This window comes from Phodopus roborovskii, unplaced genomic scaffold, assembly GCF_943737965.1.
Source record: "Phodopus roborovskii unplaced genomic scaffold, PHOROB, whole genome shotgun sequence".
In the NCBI taxonomy this organism is placed as follows: domain Eukaryota; kingdom Metazoa; phylum Chordata; class Mammalia; order Rodentia; family Cricetidae; genus Phodopus; species Phodopus roborovskii.
In genome coordinates this window covers 12,948,510-12,972,301 of record NW_026126571.1, presented here as the reverse complement: position 1 = coordinate 12,972,301, position 23,792 = coordinate 12,948,510, and the positions used below count along the sequence as shown (strand labels likewise).

The window sequence follows — 23,792 nt, the reverse complement described above, 5'->3', positions numbered from 1 at the left end:
TGTGCTAAGATGAGTTTTGCTTTCTGCACTTGTACATGTCTCAGTACGTCTCTGTCTGGTTATCCTGGACTTGTTTCAGTCTCTTGGCGTTGGCCATTGCTGGTTGGTTAAGGTAGCGCAGGTGCTGTTTGTGTTTCTGTTACGTTGTATGTTTGTGTCCTTCAAGACCTTTTGCCATTTTCCTGGGTAGTAAATTGAAAAGGAACTGTAGGTGAGAGGTCTCCTTGAGAGCACCGCCAATTTCTTTCACGGGAGTTGTGAGCTTGCTCTCTTTTGACCTCTGTAGCTCTGATCTATGTGTTACATTAAAAAGTGGGTCCAAGGCCTCAGTGGTTGAGAGTTTTCCACAAAGTTAGTAAAATTATTTTCTGAACTCTCAAACGGTAGCACACATACAAACCTTTACCACACAGTAGAAGCTTGACAGGTAAGGTCCAATGTTTTCTTGAAACTACCTGAGAATCTTTGTTTGCTTTGCCTATAAAGAAGATTAATGTTCTTAAAGAAGATTAATAAATTTCATTTAATGGCTTAGCCTATAATTTCTTCACTGCATGATAAATGACTGGGCTAAATTACTTTTGTTCTCTGAAGAATTTTTAGAGAAGCTTAGGTTATTAATATTTTGATATATGTATTTGCTGTTTTTTTTTTTAACTTTTGATTTAATGAGCCATAGTTTTAAAGATACCATCCCTGCTGTCAGACCCTAGAGGTAGATTGAAATGCTAACGGGTTCTTTTGTCTGCAGTTGGCTAGTCTTGTATTTTCTTACTCTTAGTTGATTCAAAATTCAGGCAAGGGCTATGATGACCTGACTGGGTCTTCCAGATTGTCTCTAGTTTGTATGCTAATTTGATTGTTGTCTGGGATCCCAAAAGGAATGTATTCCTAAGTGTAGGAGAGACTGCAGATCTCAGCATTGCATGGTCTCTTCTATCTATGGGCTCCACACTCAGGCACAGAGGTGTGGGAGTAAATAGTTCTCAAGAAGGAAACCTTGGAAACGGTGGTGCTGATCAGCCTGATGGACACTGCATCCCATGCTTCCTCTGCAAGCTCAGCAGCACATCAAACATCTCTGTTCTTAGGCAGGCTGCCATGCTTTTCTTTAACTCTGTGGCATTGTGCTTTCTCTCAGTGCCAGTGCAGAGCAGCTGCTGACATCCTCAGATATTTATCTTATCTTGCCAACCTAAAAGAGCTCTACCTGTTTGTCCAATTGCTTATGTTAGCCGCTAGGTCCATAGACCCTCTTCTGGATTAATTAAACTCGAAGAACAAATAATATATAAGCATTATTATGTCCTATATTACCTTTCTAAAAGTCACTTTAAAAACACCTCTGTAAGGGATTCCACTGTTCTAGAGGAACATCTTCAGTTTGTGTAGATGCAGAAGCCCACAGTCTTTAGCTGTTCCTGCAGGAAAATCTAGTAGAGCGACTATCTATGCATCAGACAGCAGATGCTAGTGTCAGGAGCAGGGTATTATCTTTTCTCATGAGAACACGATATGTTTAGAAGCTGCTTTCTCTTAAGAGTGCATCCACACAACCCTGTCATGCAGTGCACATGTGTGGAGGGCAAAGTAGTAAGAACAGTTGATGGTCATTCCAGTTTTGCATTAGGATTTTTGTATCTGCATGCTTAGGACAGTTTTTTTCTCCAATACAGTGAGATAGCTCTGGACAAAGGAAGTGTTGTGTCACTTTGCACTTGTAGATGACTTGTTTTACAGGGTAGGTAGTTGCAGCGTGAAAAGCATTCTCCTCTTTGAGCTCCTAGTTCCCTGACTTCCCTTTATTGTGTTTTGCTTCTATGATTCTTAAATGTTTATTGTGTGTCACGGTGATAAAGCTGTAGAAAGCATTCTCAATCAGTAGTGCCTTTACCATTGAGTTCTCCATGTGACCAGTTAGAACCATGGAAGTATTTAGGCAGCGTTGATGTAAGCAGGGAAAACACCAACCACCCCAGCACTCAGTATTTGGAGATAGCTAGAGAGATGGGAAGTGGAGAATGTGGCTTAATTATTTTCAAAATAGGAAGAATTGATTGTAATCTAAGAGTTAGCGTTAAAACACACAGTGAGGAGCCTGGTCTACAGAGGGAGTTCCAGGACAGGCTCCAAAACTAAAGAGAAACCCTGTCTCAAAAAAAAAAAAAAAAAAAAAAAAAAAAAAAAAAAAAAAAAACTGAACAAAATAAAAACAAACTAAAAAACTCAGTGAGTACATAACAATTCTCTCTTCTTTCCTCCTCCTTCCCCTCATTAAAATAATTTCCTCACATTAAACATGCTTATATTGTTTCTAAAAGGCAATCACACAATTGTAATATAAGCAATGTATTTGTAGATTATAAGCCATCATTTAGAACCTCATAAACTGAAACAAGGAAGACCTTAGCCCCACAGCTTCAGGTAGCTGAAGGTGGACCAGTAGTTGGAATGAATGTGGATGTAGAAACTTTTAGACCTCTCCACCCAACACACACAGGCCCCTGCAGCATCTGGATGAACCATTTTAGACTTGTGACCTAATTAATGTCAACCCCGTAAGCCATATTATTTTATGCTAATCTTTGTGATAATAAGGTTGCTATATTATCAGGTTAGCAGACAGAAAACTGAGTTCCAGGATTGGGATATTCATTTTCTGTTATTGCCTTACAAATGAACATGAATGCAGTAGCTTGAAAAACTACCTTTTTATTATCATAGGGTTCTGAAGAAGAGAAGCCCAGGTGTAACTTTGCTTACAATTCTCACCAACCCAGGCTAGATCTAGGAATTGGAATTGGCAGGCCTGAGTTCATTTTTTTTAAAAAAAGATTTATTGTATATGTATTTGTGTGTGTGTGTGTGTGTGTGTGTGTGTGTGTGTGAATATTTACATGTAAATATGTGTACCATTTGAGTGTCTGTTGCCTGCAAAGCTAGAAGAGGAAGTTGGATCCTGTGGAACTGGAGTTGCAGACAGTTGTGACCTATCCCGTAGGGGCTGGCAACTGAACCTGAGTTCTTTGTTGAATCGTCTCTCCACCTTCAGGCCTGGGGTCTTTCTGGAGCCGACGAATGTCTGTGTCCAAACTTGTTCAGTTTGGCTGCATTTGGTTCTTTTAGGTGCATGATTCTCAACCTGTGGGTCATGACCACTTTTGGAGGGTTGAGTGGCCCTTTCATGGGGGTCCTGAAACACAGATGTTCACATTACGAGTCATAACATAGTTATGAAGTAGTAATGAAATAATTTTTATGGTTGGGGGTCACCAGAACATGAGCAAGTGTATTAAAGGGTGTTGAGAATCACTGACCTATACTCTAAGGTTGAAGTCCTCACTTCATTGCTGATTGCTGGCCAGAGTCATGTTTGAAAACTGAGTTCCCTTAGTGGCACTCATCAAGCTAACTTTGGGACCCTCTGTCTCAGCTTTGGAGAAACTCCCTTATGTTGAGTCCTTTTCATGTTTCCATCTGATTTCCCTCTATGAGGAAGTGCACATTCTACAGTTAAACAGGCAAACAAATGAAAACAAATTCTTATTACTCTATGTCCCCTTCCATAGCATAACATGACCTTAGAAGGAATCCCCTTTCTACTTAAATTTTAGCTATTCTCAGATGCTGGGACAGTTATACATGGGTGGGTGCTGTAAAATGTTATTTTTAGAATTTGGTTCACTAGTTGGCAACGGATGGCACGGTTGTACACATACTAAGGTAGTGTAACAAAGAACATGGTTTCATAATTGGATGGTCATGCGTCAAGCCTGGACTCCAGGAATAGCTTGAGGTTTATTTTGTTGTTGCTTTTATTTTTCTGCCCAAAATATTCATTCAGTTTGTTCATCAGTTTCCAGAGAACCTGCCCTTGTAGAACAGATTTGAGAGCTGAAAAGATTATATTTTATACCGTGTTACTGTGTGTTTGGCCCATAATAAACACTCCATAACTATTAATTGTTATTACTGGTATTTGTTCTTCAAAGCAGAATCCTTTGCTGGCACACTTCAGTTCTCATGTAATGAACTTGACTATTAAATCCAAAGCACATGTTCAGCACACACAACAAATGTTAAGAGCAGAAGAGTTTTCATCACTGTGGAATCTTGATTCTTGAGCATCTGTCTGTTCATGCAGTCTTCTCCTGCAGGTAGAACACTTGTGCTCTTACATGACTTGAGCCAGGGTGTGTGTGGCTGAGTCTCTGTTGGAAATGAAGGGGAAGGAAGGGAGAGAGACCTGAGGCGAGAGGGCAAGTCAGCCTGTGAAGAAGCAGAGGGTGGTCAGACTGGGCAAGTCTGTTCCTGGAAGTCCTGTGGAGGCGAGGTGGGTCAGACAGGGCATCCTGGCCCTGGAAGTGCTGGCAGCTGGTCTTGGTCAAGAAGAGATGGGAGGACGTCCTAGCAGAACTCCTGGGACCCAAGCCTCGGTGTTCTTTACATAAGGTTCTTCACAGTGACATCAGAACAATGTACTGGCAGACTCTAAGAGAACAGTTGACGATGGCAACGGAGTCTGGAGAAACCCAATGCCCCCCTTTCGTCTGCCATCCCTCTGTGAGGATCGCCAGCAGTAAAAATGGGAGCCACACCTCTGCCATGTTTCTGTGTCCCGAAGCCAACTGTAAGGTTTACTGGGTGTGACTTTTCACAATGTCCTGTCTGCTCTAGGGTTTATGTTTCTCCTTGCTCCATCCACCACATGAACTATTTGCACTTTATAGCCATACATAATATATGTTTGTAATGAATGCAGTTCACATTTATTTCAACTCTGTATTGCCCAGAACAGTGTTTTATGGGCTCAAAGAAAGTTTCAGATATCCTTAGTAATACTCAAAATGCTAATTAAATAATAATAATTAAAAAAAAAGCTATGTTCAGAATTTCTTTTAAAGCTTTTCCTGGCACATCTTAAAGTTACCAATGTTAAGTACAATGAATACTTAATACTAATAAGGGATACAAATTTTCTAGTATTTTTTGCAAATAATTATGATTATTAGATGATGATGATGATGATAATTGGTAATTGGGATATATTTGATCGCAGAGATATATTTATACTCTGAGATCATAAAGCATTTTACAGAACTGACACCAGGTGGGAATCGGCATACCCTGGCTTTAACCACCTCCCCAGTCTACACCTTGTTCCTGTGCTCATACTGCTACTCATGGGTTGCCCCCACTCCCAGCTGGAGGCAATTCGATCAAGTTCATTTAACATGGTGCTGAGCTACAGTGTGAACTCACATCCTCCATCCCATTTCCTCAGCTCCTAACTCCCGCATTGACAACTGCTTTGGTGTCTGTAAGTACCCAGAGAAGAAAAATTCCGGAATCCTTTGAAAAACCACCAAGGGAAGCACACTCTGTTCCTAGAAACTGTAATCGATCGGTTTGCTAGTGAATATTGCTGATCTCTGGTGTTTGGGCCTTTTGGTTTAAATTTGATAACACTGGGGTGGATGTCAGATTACTCCAGCATCTCTTGCTGTCCAGCACACGTAAAGTGTCTTGACATTTGACTAATTAAGCCCTGAAGGCAGGGCATACGGATTCCTTCAGTTAAAACATTGCAGAGAAGTGCTTGCGATTTAAATTAAGCGATGACATTTTCTACATGAAAGACACACATGCTGTCCATCTCAGCGTTCTGAACCACTGTTCTGAAAAGCCTTACTAAAGTGCACGTGTCTCCTCCAGGAAGTCACACTTTAGTCTCTCATCAAGGATGTCTGAGGAACTGACTGTTCTACTGTCGCTAATTTGTACCATTTTGTTTTTTCTTGGGGGGAAATTTTGTCAGATTAGCTTTGCTTTTGGAGTGTAACTGGCGTACATGTAGGTAGTGAGTTAGAAATACTTTAGCATTTGAACTGAACAAAGGACATAATGACAAATTAATTGTTGTAGAGCCTTGATTTAACAGTAAAGACCTGAGTAACAAAGGAATCTCCCTGTCTAGAGCTGACCTGATTTAACAAGAAAAATAGTGAGCTTTAAGGGAAGCTGATTGAGACTAACTGCTTGATTCTTCTCTCCCCACATGCTAAGATTTTTACTATCTGAGCTGAGTTTGTGTGTGTGTGTTTTCCTCTGAAATAACTGGGTTGGAAGATGAAGTGAGCTGTGGTTTTCCTTTGGGTTTGCTAGTCTTGGATCTGGAAGAGGGTACATACCTGTGGTAGCAAAAATGCATACATTTTTCCTTCCTCTTAGACATTTGAAAAGCAACATCAGATTTGAACAGGAGCTGGAAACAGTAGCGTTCCCATCTGGGTGCGGTTTTCACTGACTGAGGAGCCAAGCACAGAGAGATGTGAACCAGCCCGATTTTGTCTTCTACTTTTCGTAGGGTATCTTTCACTTTGACTTTGGGCAACTACTTTGTGTTGCTTGTGTGGGAAAAGCTGGATAAATGGACAGATTTGAGTTGAGATGATTTCACTATGAAATGTTGACTTCATTATGACCCCTGTTTTGTAGAAGACTGTCTAAATGGGGATGGTGGTAAGTTGCTTCACTCCCTTGAAATGTTAAGTAAAAGAGACTGTCTTTGGCAGACTAGTTTTGTGCTTTTGCTGCAAAGCTTGCAAGCTGTTGGGATGTGGTATTAAGAAGCATTTTTAGTCTTCTTTGTTAGATGTCGAAAATGTTGAATGTATTACCTCAGGGTTCATTATCAAATTAAGGCAGTTACCTGGAGACTTTAATAGTAGCCATTTGCCTGGGGCTGTCTTCACTGCCTTGTACTGAAAGAGCAAGGATGTCTTCTTCAGAGGGTGTGTCAGCAAGTGTACTGTGACAGGGGCAGGAAGATGTACTCTTACAAATAGGTAAGGCAGCAGCTTCACAGGACTTTCAGACTGCAGGCCAGGGAATGGCTCAGTAAAATGCCAAGAAGGAACACTTAATAGTCCGAGTGCCGGTATATTTAATAAGATCAGCGTTGACTATGTTAACAAAGGTAGATTTTCAAATAGGAAGATTTGGGCAGTGTATAGTAATTCCTCACCATTATTTTTGTTATGTGAATAGAAATAACAGTAAGTGTGGAATAATTTCAGTAAGAAGTTATATTGTATAATTCTCTTAAGATGGAATACTGTATGAGGTTAAGTCAGCTGGAAAATATGTTCACTGGGTAAACCAAAATGAAAGCACATGCTAATACTGAGTATGTTACTTTCTTTTCCTATTGCTCTGATAAAATACCCTAACAAAAGTAACATAGTGGGGGAGGGCTTTCCTTTGGCTTATTGTAACGTAGTGGGGGGCTTTCCTTTGGCTTATTGTAACGTAGTGGGGGGCTTTCCTTTGGCTTATTGTAACGTAGTGGGGGGCGTTCCTTTGGCTTATTGTAACGTAGTGGGGGGCTTTCCTTTGGCTTATTGTAATGTAGTGGGGGGCTTTCCTTTGGCTCACAGTTCAGAGTGTAGTTCATCATGGCAGGCAAGCAGTTGCTGGTCACATGGCATCTACAGTCAGGAATAGAGTGTGAAGGATGCATGCTGCTCAGCTCTCTATCTACATTTACTGTCCAGGAACCCAGCTCAGGGGATGGTGGTACCCACAGTGGGTGGGTTTCCCAATGCAGTTAATGTAGTAAATATAATTTTGACAGATGATCTCCCAGATAATTATAGACTCTGTCAAGCTGACAGCTATTATTGATCATTACACTGACTGAAAATATTTGGAGCCAAGGGGCCTGATACAAAACTGAAATAAAAAGAATGAACAGTCCTCCTTAATTGTGCTTTTTATAATAAGCCTGAGAAACCTCTGTTAATGCCTGACTTCTTTGCATTGAATTCATATGTCCAAGCACATCTGATCACATATTATGAAATATGTAGTAATGAATACACTGCAAAGGGGCCCTGAGCTCAGTCCCTGACTAGGGTCCCTCTTCAAGCTATGATGACATCATTGACAAACATGTTCTTTTACTCATTGACAGGTCATTTGTATTTCAGCAATAGTTATGATTCTAAATTGTAGTTTCCTTAAGAAAAGATTTTTTTTCAGCTGTAGTGGGATGACTACTTGCTGTGATTAATTCAGGTATTTGAAATATAAACATTTGTTTCTAACTGCAGTTATGATGGTATTTGAAGGGAATGGCTTTATTCCTAACATTTACAAATGTTAATGCAATTTGTCTTTGAGTGATAGGTATACATGTGCTTCAAATCCAGCAGAACAGTATTGCTGGTGGCTATTTATTTATTTATTTATTTATTTATTTATTTATTTATTTGTATTCTTCATGGGTCAGTGAGGCTTGAAGCAGGGAGGCAGAGCAATTTCAATACGAGTATGTAATTTTGTTAGAGATATAACTAGTACTAAGTCTCTGAGCTCACAGCCCTTCGGAGTAAACAGAATGAAACTTCATATAAATATGAACGATATGAAGTAAAGCAGCCCAGAACATTAAGTAATGGGGGAAAGGCCAGGTAAGCACCTTTGGTGAGGTGACTTGAACTCAAGTGTTATAAAGGGAAGAAGGAGATAGACATAATTTCCACAGAGGGCAGCAAGCAAAACCAGCACAAAGGCTTTGAGTTCTGGAAATGAACTGGATGTACCAATAGCATTTGAGAGGCTGAAGAAGATCCAGTAAGCACAACTGAGAAAGGGGTGGGCATTGAGATAACTGGCAGATGGCAAGTTACCCACAAACATACAGACCAAGAACCACCCACACGGTCACTGCAGGGTATTTGCTCTAATCCCACAAAAATCTGCTAAAACGTCATTCGTTGGATGATGGCAAAAAAGTGAAATTTAAAGGTTCTAACATATATTGTGTAGGGGGGGAATTAGTTAGCCTGTTCCTAATGTCTGATATCTGCCATTTCTCAAAGGATTTTTTTTTTCAAAAACCAAGTAATTTTCAATATCCTTTTACAGTATCTCTAAAGAGATTTGTAATGATCACTGGAAAGCAAAAATTTATTTTTTCAGTATTTTAACTGCTAAAAGCCTTGTGTGTCTCCTGAATCCTTAGGTGTAGAACCATGAGTACTAGTTAGATCTCTAACAAAATTACATACTCTATTGAAATTGCTCTGCTTCCCTGCTTCAAGCCTCACTGACCCAGGGAGAATACAAATAAACAAATGAATGAATAAGTAAATAAATAGTCACCAGCAATACTGTTCTGCTGGATTTAAAGCGCATGTATACCTATCACTCAAAGAGAAATTTCATTAACAATTATAATTGTTAGGTATAAAGCCATTCCCTTCAAATAACTGCAATTAGAAAAATGTGTTATATTTCAAATACCTGAATTAATCACAGCAAGTAGTCATCCCACTACACAGCTGCAAAAAATTCTGTTAATTCTTTCCCTGTTAAAATATTATGTTTGACCAGCAAGATTTATGACTAGGCACTAAGTAAAATAAAATAATTAAAAAATATTGTCCTGAGAAATGTATAAGTAGTTTGTTTAGAAGACAAAATGGAGTCTATTTCGTTTATACCCTAGAAAGGCCCATGTCCTATGAGCTCTCACATCTCCGTTCTTCAGATAATTCTCTAAGCAGATAGAAAGGAAGTTGGAAGAGATTGCTCCAGCTTCACTCCTCACATTTGGGAGACAGTACTTCTCTCTTCTTGGAGATACAAGGCACTAAGATTATCTCCTCAACAATTGTGATTGTCACACGCATATTCAAATATACCTGCAAAGAGGAGAAAGAAAACATGATATGCCTCTGAAATTCCACCATGGTTGTGAATCATGCAGACATCTGCCAAAATAAATAGTAAGCTCTCTTTACACAATTGTTTAAGTCATGAGTGCTGTTAGTTTCACAGTTATTCTGTGCTTATCAATATAAGATGCATACTTCAGAAAAATATGTAATATTCTATGCTTGGTAAATTTAATATGATTACTATGGATTGTTTTGTTTTGTTTTAGGTTCGTGGGAGCAAGGGAGAAGTTCTGTATATTTTGGATGCCACCAACCCCAGACACTCCAACTGGCTTCGCTTTGTTCATGAGGCACCATCTCAGGAGCGGAAGAACCTGGCTGCCATTCAAGTGAGTTTGTTGGCTTCGTATTCGTACAATTCATCATGAGAGTAGTGGATTAACTTATAACTCTACTCTGTGTCTTCATTTGATGTCCCTGTGATAAGCTTCAAATAACATACCTAAGTCATAAAATCAGAGAAATTATGTAGTCAGTATATGGAGGAAGAGGAACTCTTCAGATTACTCGCTTTATGGGAATTCTCAGGGGAATGAATTACATGATCTGATACAGTGCTTGGCAGAGCTTGCCCTCAAATACTTTGATTTTCTTCAGTAGATTTTTTTAGTTTTGATAGCAGTTTGGTTTGCTAGTTGCTTTGGTTCACTGTACTCTGCTGTGGGTTATTCTTTGAGAAGTTTCTCATGGAGACAGTTTGTTCATGTGTGTTCCCCCACAGTCTGACTAGGGTTCATGGGGATTATGTGCTTTTGAGATTTTTTTTTTCATATAAACAGATCCAGTGGGATACATTTAAATATCTCTCTATGCAGATCTAATCTAAATGTTTGGCTCATTAAATAGTGGACACTGGCAAATGCAAAATATGCAGAGCTGATGTCTCAGTTTGAATCCAAAGACCAAAGCTCCTGTAGAGCTTTGGCTGCTTTGAACAAGTTGAAGACATGCTGATTCTCTTATGGTGAACAAGCAGGGGCAGCATTATTTTCTGTTCAGACCTTCATCTGATTGAATGAGCCCATTCATATTATGGTAGTCAATATTCCTTACTCAAGCCCACTGATTGAAATGTTACTGTCATCCAAAACCATTTTCACAAAAGCACACAACATGCCGTTTTAACCAGTTATCAATCACTACATGCCCAGTTAAGCTGATCCATAAAAGCAGTTGCTGTTTTTCTGACTCTTCATCACTCAGAACATCTTCATAGCCCAGGCTTCCTCATGACATGGATGAAGACCAAAGGCTTCCTTCATGTGCCATCTGCACAAACACTAAGTCACTCTTCTGTTCATGCCAACAGCATACAGCAAATGGCCTTGGGGAAGACGAGTCTGGAAATGGAGCGCTGAGGGGCATGAGATACACTACCTATCCCAAAGAATTCAGTTTCTATTCCAAATAGGATAGTTCACTAGTATACTTAAGTAACTTTAACTAGTTTTCTATTCAGAAAAAAAGTTTTCATAAGCCTAGAAGACACCGACATCATTCTTTACCAAATACTACGCACATGTTTTCATTTAGTGGCCCAAAATTAACTCTGAGAAGCCTCCGCACTATTCAGATGTTTAAGAGTGCTTCTGCATCACAGACATATATTTCATATTTAGAACTTTCTAATCTCAGTTGGAAACGATTCCAAAGTCTAAATACACACTTCAACTGATGATTCTGAAAAGGGTACCCACGGGAAGAACTGTTTTCTCACTAGATCCTTCTTCAACAATTCAGATACTCAATCATCATTTCCAAAGCAAATTTTCAAAAATCAAATAAATCGCAAAGCTACAAATATAATTGAGCCTCTATGAAGGAGTTCCAATCATCTGCCAAAACAGACCTGAAATTCTTAATCCCTTGTCCAAAAAAATTGGAACAAGTATTGACATTTTCCACCAAGCAAGCCACATAGCCACAAATGTTTCTCATTTACTCTACCCCTAGGGCATGCAGCTCAAATAAAAAATTTCCTGAATATCCCAAATTTCAGATGCAATTTGGAATGTAAGTGATTCATAATGTAATGCACGAGACATCATGCTCTTGTCTTACCCACTCGGATTTTCTGGAATGCAACTCTCAGGAGAGCATCCTAACCAATTAGAAGGCTGACTTTGTTTTCAGCCATGAGACCCAACTATTACACTCTTTGCCCTTACTCATATATGATTTTGAAGGCTCAGCAATCTGTTACTATAGCTACTGTACAAGTGAGCAAGCTGTTGCCTCAAGGGGGTGAATAAGGTTCCTATTTTCAACCATGGCAAAACCACGGTAATTAAATGTGCATCCATTCCCATTAAGAAAGGGCAAGGCAACACTAAAAGAAACAAGCTATCCTCATTGCTTCTGCATCAAGATCCTTACAGTGGCCTCTGAACAGATTTAAACCCTAATTAAATCAAGAATGAAATTTCACAGAAGTCTTGTCATATTCTAACCCTAACCCTTACCTTGATCCCCTTCTTAAGTCACCAGTAATGTCCTGAGGGACAGCAACTGCAACCATTTTCTTTCACCTACTCACTCTCTCTCAAGGAAAGGAATACAGTTGACACAGGGGAGGAAAAGTGGTCACTGAGTGTTTCAGATGAGAGTGATAACTGTGCCTGTTGAAGGGTGATTGCTAAAAATAAGATGTGCAGTGTCCCCAGTGTGGGGGAAAACCACACAGTGCTCAGTAGAGTAGCATGTGGATGAGACAGGATCAAGATCAGCAGAACCACAACTATTTCCATTAACTAAAGGTAGATTAAAACAAACAGGCAAATGGCACATTATTCAACAAGAATTGTGGAGGGGATCTGAGGCTTGGTGCAAAGCTCAGAACAAACACCTGAAAAGCTGGAGAAAATGAGGGAAACTACTGATTCTCAGAAATATGAAGAAAGTTCTCAAGTAAAGAAAATTTGGGAAAATGCTAAACCCATCGCCCAACACCAAGTGTGTGTGTGTGTGTGTGTGTGTGTGTGTGTGTGTGTGTGTGTGTATGTGTGCGTGTGCGTGTGTGTGTGTGTGTTTACTGTGTGTTTTTGAAGCACAGTAAGGGCAATATGTGGCTTAAAATAAATTTCTTTAGCAATTGTGACAACAGTAACATTTACAAAGGAACAAACAGTACATGACCATTGAATCATAACTATGAATGCTATGTAACTACTCTGATTATGAACATGGACAGGTATAGATGTACTTGAAAAAGAAATTGATGCTTATAGATGAATGGAAAATGAATGTTTGCATCCTTATGTCAAGGGCAATACAAAATGCTATTTGACAATCTCTTCTATCAAAGATTTTTATCTACTATATCTTATCTTTTTTTATTAGTTCGCTCTATGTGCCCATACAGAGAAATACATTATTTTCCTAACCCTTATATTAAAATAGAAAGTGCTTAGCTGAAGGTAGGAAATTGAATACTTGATGACTCTATTTTTCATTGAATTAACTTAATGCTATGGATTTTCCCTCACTACAATTGGTTTAGAATTAAGTCTGATCAATACACTGGTCAATAAATTCCTACATTTTAAGTATCTATAAGCAAATATAACATATAGATGAAGAGCTAGAATGATATAGACAGTTTCTTCCTGTTATTTTCCTTCTCTTCTGTTTCTGTCAGCCATGGCTTCTTGACTTATGCAGTTCAGAGTCAGGACAGGTAGCTTTACACAGGACGAGGTAATTTAGCATCACCTTATAGTGTCCCCTAATTCTCTTAGCATTTATGGGTGGTCTTTTAGGTATAGGCTCACTCCAAACCTGCCTCTTTTCCTTTTGCCTTCCTTGCCATTCTGTACAGAAACCAAATGTTTTATGTGGCAGTATACTAAAGTACAGAGAATCAGTTGCCACAAGTAGCAACATAGATTCACTCTACTTCTGAGTTCAGTTGATCCTGCATCCACCAGCTGTCACACAGATTACCCATTCTCCCTTCTGAGCTGTGCACAACTACCAAGTCAGTGTCTTAAGTCAGTGTAGGGGTGTTTTTTTTGAGGGGGGAGGCACTGAGACTTCAGTATCAGTTTAGTTAGTAATTAACCACATGGAAATCACTTATCTAAAAAAAATAGTTGTTAACATTTGTACCTTATTCAGATCTGTCACAAAAAAAAAAAAAAAAAAACCCAAGATTTTTTTTTCCCCTGGGAAAAGGTCACTATAAACCAAGATGTTACTGGTATTTGGTATAAACTTTAACTCAAAGACTGAAAAAGAGAAATTGGAAAATTTGTCCTTTATACCTCATTTATAGACCTTACAGTTTTCATCCTCACAGAACAAAAAGGTATTAATAGACATCAGTGATGAAGAAAAAGTCCCTGCCCCCACTGCCAACACATTCAGAAATAGCTTTCTGTGCAAAGAGCATTGACCATGCATCATTAGTAGCAAATGGAAGGAAGTTTGAAAGTTTGTCCTTAATGTCCTTAAGCAACTTAAAGCTCTTAAAGCTCTTTTTTTTTTGGATTTTGCCAGCTTTGGAGTCTGTCCTGGAACTCATTCTGTAGACCAGGCTGATCTCAAAATCACAGAGATCCTCCTGCCTCTGCCTCCCAAGTTCTGGGATTAAAGGCATGTGCCACAAATACCTGGCTTTTTTTTTTTAATTTTTATTTTTACTTTTTTTCTTATTTTACATATCAATCCCAGTTCCCTCTCCCTCCCTTCCTCACATGCCCCTAGACACCCTCCCTCCCATTCCCCATCCACTACCCAGGGAGGGTAAGCCCTTCCAGGAGGAATCACCAAAATCTGTCAAGTCATTTGGGGTAGGGCCTAGGCCCGCCCTCCTGTCTCTAAGATAAGGGATATCTCTCCTTTGGGGGATGTACTCCCAAAGTCCTTTCGTGCACCAGGAATACATCCTGGTTCCACTGTCAGAGGTCTCTTAGACTGCCCAGGCCTCCTAACTGAGACCCACGTTCTGGGGGTCTGGGTCGGTCCTATGCTGGTTTCCCAGCTATCAGTCTGGGGTTCATGAGCTCCCCCTTGTTCAGGTCAGCTGTTTCTATGGGTTTCTGCAGCCTGGTCTTGACCCCTTTGTTCATCACTTCTCCCTCTTTGCAACTGGATTCCAAAAGTTTGGTCAGTGTTCAGCTGTGAGTGTCTGCTTCTGTTTCCATCTGCTACTGGATGAGGGCTCTAGGATGGCATATAAGGTAGTCATCAATCTCAAAATCAAGGAAGGGCATTTAAGGTAGCCTCTCCACTATTGCTTAGATTGTTAGTTGGGGTCATCCTTGTAGGTCCCTGGGCATTTCTCTGTCACTTTTCTCTTCAAACCTATAATGGCTCCTTACATTATGGTGTCTCTTTTCTTGCTCTCCTCTATCCTTTCCCTGACTCAGTCTTCCTGCATCCTCATCTTCTCCTGCCCCCTCCTCTTCTCCCCTTCTCTTTCTCCTAACTGCCTCTCCACTCACTTCCCACCCACCCTACCCTCCCAATATGCTCAGGAGATCTTTCACTTTCCCCTTCTGTGGGGGACCATGAATTTTTTCTCTTAGGGTCTTTCTTGTATCCTAGGTTCTCTGACAGTGTGAATTGTAGGCTGGTGATCCTTTGCTCTATGTCTAAAATCCATATATGAATGAGTGCATGCCATGTTCGTCTTTTTGTGAGTAGGTTACTTCTCTCATGATGGTTTCTTGTAATTCCATCCATTTGCCTGTGGATTTCAAGATTTCATTGTGTTTTGTTTTGTTTTCCCCTCTGAGCAGTACTCCACTGTGTAAATGTATCGTTGTTTCTTTATCCATTCTTTAGTTGTGGGGCATCTAGGCTGTTTCCAGGTTCTAGCTATTACAAATAATGTTACTATGAACATAGTTGAACAGATGTCTTTGTTGCATGGATGTACATCTTTTGAGTATATGCTTAAGAATGGAATTGCTGGATCCTGTGGTTGACTGATTCCAGTTTTCCTGAGGATCCAGCATACTGATCTCCAAAATGGCTATACAAGTTTGCACTCCCATCAGCAATGGAGGAGTGTTCCCCTTTCTCCACATCATCTCTAGCATAAGCTCTCATTGGTGTTTTAATTTTAGCCATTCTGCCAGGTGTAAGATGGTATCTCAAGGTTGTCTTGATTTGCATTTCTCTGATGGCTGAAGATGTTGAACATTTTTTTCAGTGACTTTCAGGCATTTTGGATTCCTCTATTGGGAATTCTCTATTTAGTTCTGTACCCCACTTTTTAATTAGATTATTTGGTGTTTTGGTGACTAGCTTCTTGAGTTCTTTGTATATTTTGGAGATCAGCCTTCTGTCAGATGTGGGGTTGGTGAAGATCTTTTCCCACTCTGGGGGCTGCCGTTCTGTCTTGTCAACTGTGTCTTTTGCTTTAAAGAAGCTTCTAAGTTTGAGGAGGCCCCATTTATTAATTATAGACCTCAGTGTCTGTGCTATTAGTGTTATGTTCAGCAAACTGTCTCCTGTACCAATTCATTCAAGGGTACCTCCCACTTTCTCTTGTAAGAGGTTCAGTGTGGCTGGATTTATATTGAGGTCTTTGATCCATTCGGACTTAAGTTTCGTGCATGGCAATAGACATGGATCTGTCTGCAGTCATTTACATACCAGCATCCAGTTATGCCAGCACCATTTGTTGAAGATGCTTTCCTCTTTCCATGGTATAATTTTAGAAGCTCTTTTTTTTTTTTTTAAAGCTCCTTTTTAAGGAGCATGTATGGCTAAGCAGATATCTTCTGTCAATAGACAGAAGATTAAGCAGTGTTAGTATAGACTCTGCAAATAGCCATTCAAAGTCATGAATAAAATATTATTGGTGGGGCCTTTTTTGTTTTGGTGGGCTAAGTTTCGCCAAGAAGAGCTTTTATACATCTGATCCCAGAAATCATAGCATCTTTTAACTTTATATCTCCTGGATAGAGCCAGCTCTACTTTCCAGCATCTGCATCTCTCCAGCATTAAGAGTGTGGTACTAATGGTGTGTCACCAATGCTATGGGAGTCATTTTGTAAGAGAATGGATTTTACATTGTTTTTTGAATGGATTGGTTTATACTTCTCATCTGTGTGCATATGTAGCTGTGTTAGTTATCAATTTGTAGCGCACTTGCCTTAAATTTAACTACTGGTCTGCTTTACAACCAGTGACACCTCATCAAAGTTGTTTTCAAAGTATAACCTCCAGCAGGTAGAACTGTAAATTCCAATATCCACTGATAACTATCGATTGCAACCTGAGCTAACTCAGAGAACTGATAAAGTCTGAAAAGTTTGCTATGAAGTAATAATAGGTTAGTTACAAATCATATTATTAAATGTAATAATGGGATATTTGCGAATCAATGAACATTGCATTGGATCAACAGGATACTGTTTACGGGGTGTGGTATAAATGAAAGAGGGAGATTCTTAGCTGCTACATTACAAAGTGTAGTGACAAGAGGCATTTGCTGTGGATGCATTGAAGCTAAAAAGCCCAATAAGCCCACTAATCAGAGCGGAAATTAAACTAATAGTTACTTGTGTGCTCATGTAAGCGTAAATGTGCCCTGACACTAGAATCCATGCTCTCCCATTAAGTTTGTTTGCTTCTTGCTGCTGGGCAACATTCATTTTGTATGAACACACACAAAAGAAGAAATATCTTTGTTGTATTTTTCAAAAGTGGAGGTATATTTGATGGTGAGTTTAGATTATTGTTAATGGTTGTCACTAATGTTTGTCTTGATTATTTTGTCATCAGTTGAAATCTGACATGATTTAAAAGGACAGGTTGGGGACAGATCAGAGGAAACAAGGCTTCAATGTAGTTGTGGGTTTGGATATAGAGGTTTGTGACATCAGGAAGGTACAGAGTCCAGGTAAAGGACATGTGTCATAAAAGTTGAGCATGAACTTTCACTGGGAGCTTTGTAGTTGATGTTCACAGACAGCTCCACAGTGGTTATGTTGATCATTTGCTCTATTATGCTGTAATCCTGTGCACTCTTATGTCTAATTAATAGGGCATTTGACTGATATGCCTATGATTTTTCCAAATGGCTTGAGATAATCATGTTATTAACATGCTGGCATGACAAAGATGATAGCAGCAATGTATTCTGGCTTCTTTCCCTGTGGCCAGTTAATGTCCTTGAGATGGGTCTTTATATTTTTTCTGTTGTATCATTTTTCCATTCAGAGGCAAGAACAGAAAGGGGGTGCTCAGTTATTCTAGTTCTTCCCCAACTGGGCTTTGAGAATTTCCTCCAACTCCATTCAATTCCCATTTCTATATTTTGGAAGATAATATAATTTCAAAGATAATTTTTCTTTATGTTTTAAAATGTATATTATTAAGCACATATTTGTTGATATTGATATATTTGTTCATACTGTATCTCAGCTCATGAAAAGACTAATTCTGTGATACAATGTTGACATAGAATCATCCTTTGAAAGACTGTGCTCCTTATTATAGGATAAAATTTATGCTTTTAAAAATTGGTTTAGCTCATTATTAAAACCCATGTGGGAGCCTCATGATAATTTTACTCTCAGAAAGTCCATTGGTGAGTGGAACCAGAGCAGGCGAGCACAAAGAGTGTTCTTAAATTATGGTGCTTCAAATGATCATAAAAACATCAGATTTTTGCAACTTTGTAATTCAAAATCAAATAACCATCACCACAGTAGTCTGCATCCTGTTAGCCTGCTGATTTCCCTATGTGTAATATCTGCAGATTCCACAAAACGCAAACTTTACTATATACTTTCTCTATTTTTTTTAAATCCTAGAAATAGGAATGTTCTTTACTTAAGCCAAGGAGACAGTTTTCATAGCCAATTTCTTTAAATTTAGTGTTGGATTGAAGTCTTATGCATGATGGAGCTAGAGTTATTGCTCATTTGGTAAAGTGTGTGAGTGCCTGGCACACTCAAGGCCCTGACTTCTACCCCCAGCACTATATAAATTTGGTGTAGTGGTGCGTGCTTGTAGTCCCAGCACTTAGGAGATGGAAGAAGGAGGACCAGAATTCACAGTAATCCTCGGTATAGCAAATGTGAGGGCAGCCCAGACTGCCTATGTGAGATCCTGTCAGGTATGGCAATTCCTAGCTATGTCGCAAGAGTTGAACTTAGTAGCTAGGTAACCCCAATATCTAATATTTCAACTTGTTAGATGAGATCATCTCAAAGCCTTTGGTGTCCACCAAGTCATAGCATTGTGGTACATACCACATCACATTGCGTTTAGTGATAAAGATGCCACTGATAATATGAACTAGTTAATGCATATGTGTTTTCCATTTTACATGTGTTTTCCATTTTACATGTATCATGTGCTTTATAATGCTAATAGCTTTCCCCAAACAGTAGTACTGCTGAAGCTCAGGTTTACAGGGTGTGGGCACATGTGTGACAAAAATATTTTTATTATTTAAGTTCTTCCAATAGAGAGATGGAGTGAGCATATAGGCAAGTTTTATCTAGGACACTCAGTGGAATTCTTGAACACTTTGGAACAGTATTTTACATATGCTTGAAATGTTTTATTTTCAAGAAGATCCAGAGCACCTGCAAGGCACATGCTATGTCTCTCAGCTACATCACGAGTGCCCTGACATTTACAGCTCTACACTAGCAAACACTGGCCACTTTTTCCGTCTATACGACTTACAGGAAACAGTAGCTGAGAGGCCGTTTGAGATTGGTGGCACCTATTTGGGAGTTCATTGGTTAAGATGACATTACTATGGAAGAATATAAGTTGTCTGTTTTAATATTTGAAACAACACTACAGTTCAAACACAGCTTTCAAAATGCATGTCCCTATTTTGCTAATGTTAAGAAAGGGGTTACAAATAATACTCCTAGCTTGGCCCCATGATATCACACATCATGTTACATTACAAACACACCTGCTCTCTCTCTCCTTTCTCCTGGCTTAGAGAATGGTCCTCCCTGCTTTTGGAAGCCAGGTTCTCTGCCTCTGGGTGTAAGTGAAACTTGTTGATGCCCTCGTCTCCGCATGCTTTCCTCCCCTTCCTCCTGCTGCATACACATGCTATTCCCGCCACGCTCCCCTGGCCTCTTTCATCTTCTGTAGTTGGTGGGTTTTCCTCAGGTCACAGTGAACTGTGTCATGACACCACTGGATGTTTTCCTACCTCTGTTGACTAAATTCCTCAGTAACCTCCAGTGCCATTACCCATCTCTGCCTTCAGACACTGTTCTTTTCCATTCCATTTTAAAGCTAAGTCACCCACAACTGTTGGCTGACTATTGGATTACTTAGAATTTGTTAAGAATGGAAAATTGAGCCATAACCCATTTTTGTAGCTCCGTCTTCTTTCCTAAGTGACACTATTGCTTTTGGGGTCCTATTAGCTCAAAACAAATATGCATATAGGAGAATGCCTGCCCTTGGGACTATTGAGGCCCAAACACAACTGAGTAGTATGTGAAATGTCCTCTCGAGGCTCAGTGTTTCAGCACTTGATCCCAGCTGGAGTTGGGCCCTAAATGGGGTCTCAGTGGACTCTTGAGACGTTCCTACTTCCTGTATTCTCTGTGTCTTGATGTCAGAGGCAGTGTGAACTGCTATCTCTTTCTCCTGCAGCCATACTCTGCCATGATGGGCTGCCTGTGGCACCTGGAACTAGAAGCCAGCATAGACCCCTTTAAATATGTTCTGGTGAGAAATTGACCACAGCAGTGAGACATGTTACTAATTCAGGAGAAACGGAGGGGTGGGGGAGGGAGGAGAAACGTGTGTTCAGCTAACTCTAATATGATGTGGAATAGTAAATATATTGTGAATGATTAATATATAATTTGAAGAATAATCCCTTCTCTGATAGAGTTTGCCGCAAGTTAAGGATTCAGATAAATAAATTAAGATAAATTCAAAATAGTAAGAGAGAGAGGGAGAGAAAGCTGAGCAGCCTAGAACCTTCTGTCCAAGCCTCTGGCATGGTTATATAGCTAAAATACTTCTTTCTTGATGTAGTATGGACTGATATTGATCAGTTAGGCAAAGCTAGCTATTTTGGTAAGCTATGCAGTTAATATTTCAAATATTTTATTTTATTTTTCGGCAACTAGTATTTTATTCAGGTATCAGTATCATTACATGTGATTCAATAACATTCAAATAAGAACTCAGATAAGATTAGATGTTAAAGATCCGTCTTCAAACATCATAGTCAACGAGGCCGCCTTTGCCTGTGGTCTCTCTGATATAAAACCACATCCACACATCAATGGCCACCAAACCATTTAGCACAGCTTCCCTAACTGTAAGCTGTTTTTGAAGCTAGCAATTTTAGCACTTTGAGTTATTTTTTTTTTCTCATGCTCTGTATAGTTGCAGGGAGTTCAGCAGGGGTTTGGGGAACCAGCTCAGCCTTGGCATAGTGCTAAAATATGGCCAATCAAGCCTTTGAGTAAGTCTCTGCTGGGGTTACTAGTGCAGGGGCTTTCTCGGCACAGTTACAGACGAATTTGGCCATGGTCTAGGGTGAAAGGTCATCGCCTCGAACTGCCACCTGAATGTCACCCCTAAAATATTTTCTTTTAACTTAAAAATAATTAAGCATTTCTTTATCAAAGTTTTGATTCACAAGAGAACCATTTTCATTCTGAGAATAGTCCCTCACATTGGAATTTACTACCGTATCACAATGTAATGTGGTAATCAGAGAACCACCTTCTGCCTGAGATGAACATCCCAGTGTCACTTAGCCAGCTCTCAGAACAGCTACAGACTCACACATTAGCCACCCTGTGGGGTTAGTTAAAAGAGCTTCAGATAAAGAATCATGTGCAGGGCGGTGCAGTCTGCCCTGGTTTGTCTACCTTCAAAATGGCTCCCTGAACTCCTACCCCTGTAGCACTATTTCGTTCTAAAATTTCTTGGTCTTGGACAAATTATGTGCAAGAAAAAGATGAAGTGTAGCTTTATTTACTTATTTCCCTCCCAGCAGAGTCATGGTTTGTCTCTTTCTTTTGCTTCACAGCAATTCCATCTAGTGAGGATCAGAGAAAGATGTCTGTACTTGCTTAGGGATCTGCCACTGATGAAGCTTTGTTCACAGGCTCGATTTTTAAGATTGCATCTGTTCTGGATAGTGTGAACTGTTCCCTGCTGGGTGGTTGATCACAGGCCATGACTCTAAAGGATGCAGATTTCTTTGCACTTGCTTGAGCTTTTATTTTTCTTGTGCCTACTTAATGTGATCTAGATATGAAATTGGTTGCTCTGCATTTTCATTACTCTCAACACAACTTGTCCTTTTCCTGCCTCACGTCACTCCTTGCTTCGTTTGTTTACTTATCTTTGAGACAGGGTCTCATCCATACCCCAGGCTGACCTCTAACTCAAGGTGCTCCTTCTATGCATCAGCTCCCTGTATTCCCCCCCCCCCCCAATGCTGGGATTAAAGGTGCACATCATCGCTGCTAATTGTCTTGTTCCCCTTTTTTTCAGATAAGGTGTTGCTTTGTAGCTGAGACTATTCTTGAATTCCTAATTTCTTTTCTACTTCCCTATGAGCACTAGGATTATGGTATTACCATCATGTCTAGAAAAAGCTCTTATGGTAGTTTTTAGTAATAAAGACTTACTGTTGTTTGTATGAGCATGGTTGCCAGGTTGAACACTTCACCCACATGGTACCCAAAGGAAAGGATTTTACTGCAGCTGTGTGTTTCCTGGCAGAAAGAACAGTACTGAGGCTTTCCCTTGGGTGTGGCTCATGGTGTTACCGTTGGAAACCCATGTGTCAGTGGGTGCCAGCTGCTCAGACATGCTTGGAGTGCAGAGAGATCAATGGCATTCAGAGTCATGTGGCAGCTTGCTGTAGTGCACTGGTCAGAAGTGAGTAGGTTGGAATGCTTTGCTGATAATAGTTACATCTCATTTCTAACATATTTTGTTGTTAGATTAATGTTGTAGATTTAATTCTACAGCAGAATGTTTTTCCTGATGTTTCTCATCTTGTAGAAATGGTGTTTATATGCAGCTTGAGACTTTTCTCAGGGGTTTAGTAAGGAAGGGTTAAGTGAGATGATAGACGGCATCAAATTCTTATTATCTTGATTTCTTTGCTTTCATCTTTTCATGAAAATAACTATTTTGCAGCAGTTCAAATTTTCCCCACTCTAGTGTAAAGTATTAATACATAAGCCGATTTTTTTTTTTTGTGCTTGGATTATGTGCTGGTCACTTCAGCTGGATGGTGTGTATTTTTCACAGCTTACTACCTTTTCAATAGAATAATTGTGCCTCTGCCAAGTTTATAATCATGGTTTGTCTTATGTATCACCACATGTGGACAGCAGCCTGCCAACAACTAAACAAGAACCAGGTGATGCCACAGACAGATGCAGCTGAAGTGCCAAAGCACCCATGCCCTCCTTTGCAGTTATGTTTATTTGCATGCAGTGGGGAATCAATATATTCTTGTGAAAGAAGATGGAGTACTTCCGCTGTTTGCAAATAACACAAGTGAACCTCCCATGCATGAATTCATGAAATCTATCCCAGTGAGGCCTGGAGCTTGAGTAGGGATGATAGGCAAATTGTCAGGGAAGATCGAAGTTTATAAGTAATGTTGCTGTTGAAAGGAGATAAGGTATTGGAAAGGATGATCCTTTTAAATGATTTATTTATTTGTGTGTGTGTGTGTGTGTGTGTGTGTGTGTACATGCATGCCATATTTATTTTGATTCCCAAGGAAGCGAGAAGAGAGTGTTGAGTTCCTTGGGGCTGGAGTTAACAGGCAGTTATGAGCTGCCGGATGTGGATGCTGGCCCTCTGAAGAGCAGCAACTGCTGATCCACTAAACCATATTTCCAGCCCTGGAAATCAGATTTCTCTCTTAAACTTCCAGGATTAAGTCTGTTTATTAATTGAAGAATCAGAACAAATTCAACAGAAAGGCATTTGGTCCTTACCACTGCCATAATATAGTAGTCATTGAAAAAAACTCATCAAATGTTGGCTTAAACTACTCTTTGTAATTCTGGAGAAGAAGACTCTCAGTCTTAGAGGGTGTGCATTCTAGCT

The 23,792-nt window shown here is 39.7% G+C and overlaps 1 protein-coding gene across 1 annotated transcript in view; it reads left to right on the top strand.

The window, feature by feature from the left end:
• Positions 1-23,792, top strand: part of Prdm5 (PR/SET domain 5) — a 135,783-nt gene that overhangs the window by 30,922 nt on the left and 81,069 nt on the right. Inside the window, exon 3 of the mRNA XM_051202995.1 lies at positions 9,953-10,075. Coding sequence (XP_051058952.1) covers positions 9,953-10,075 — 123 coding nt within the window. The remainder of the gene's footprint in view (positions 1-9,952; positions 10,076-23,792) is intronic.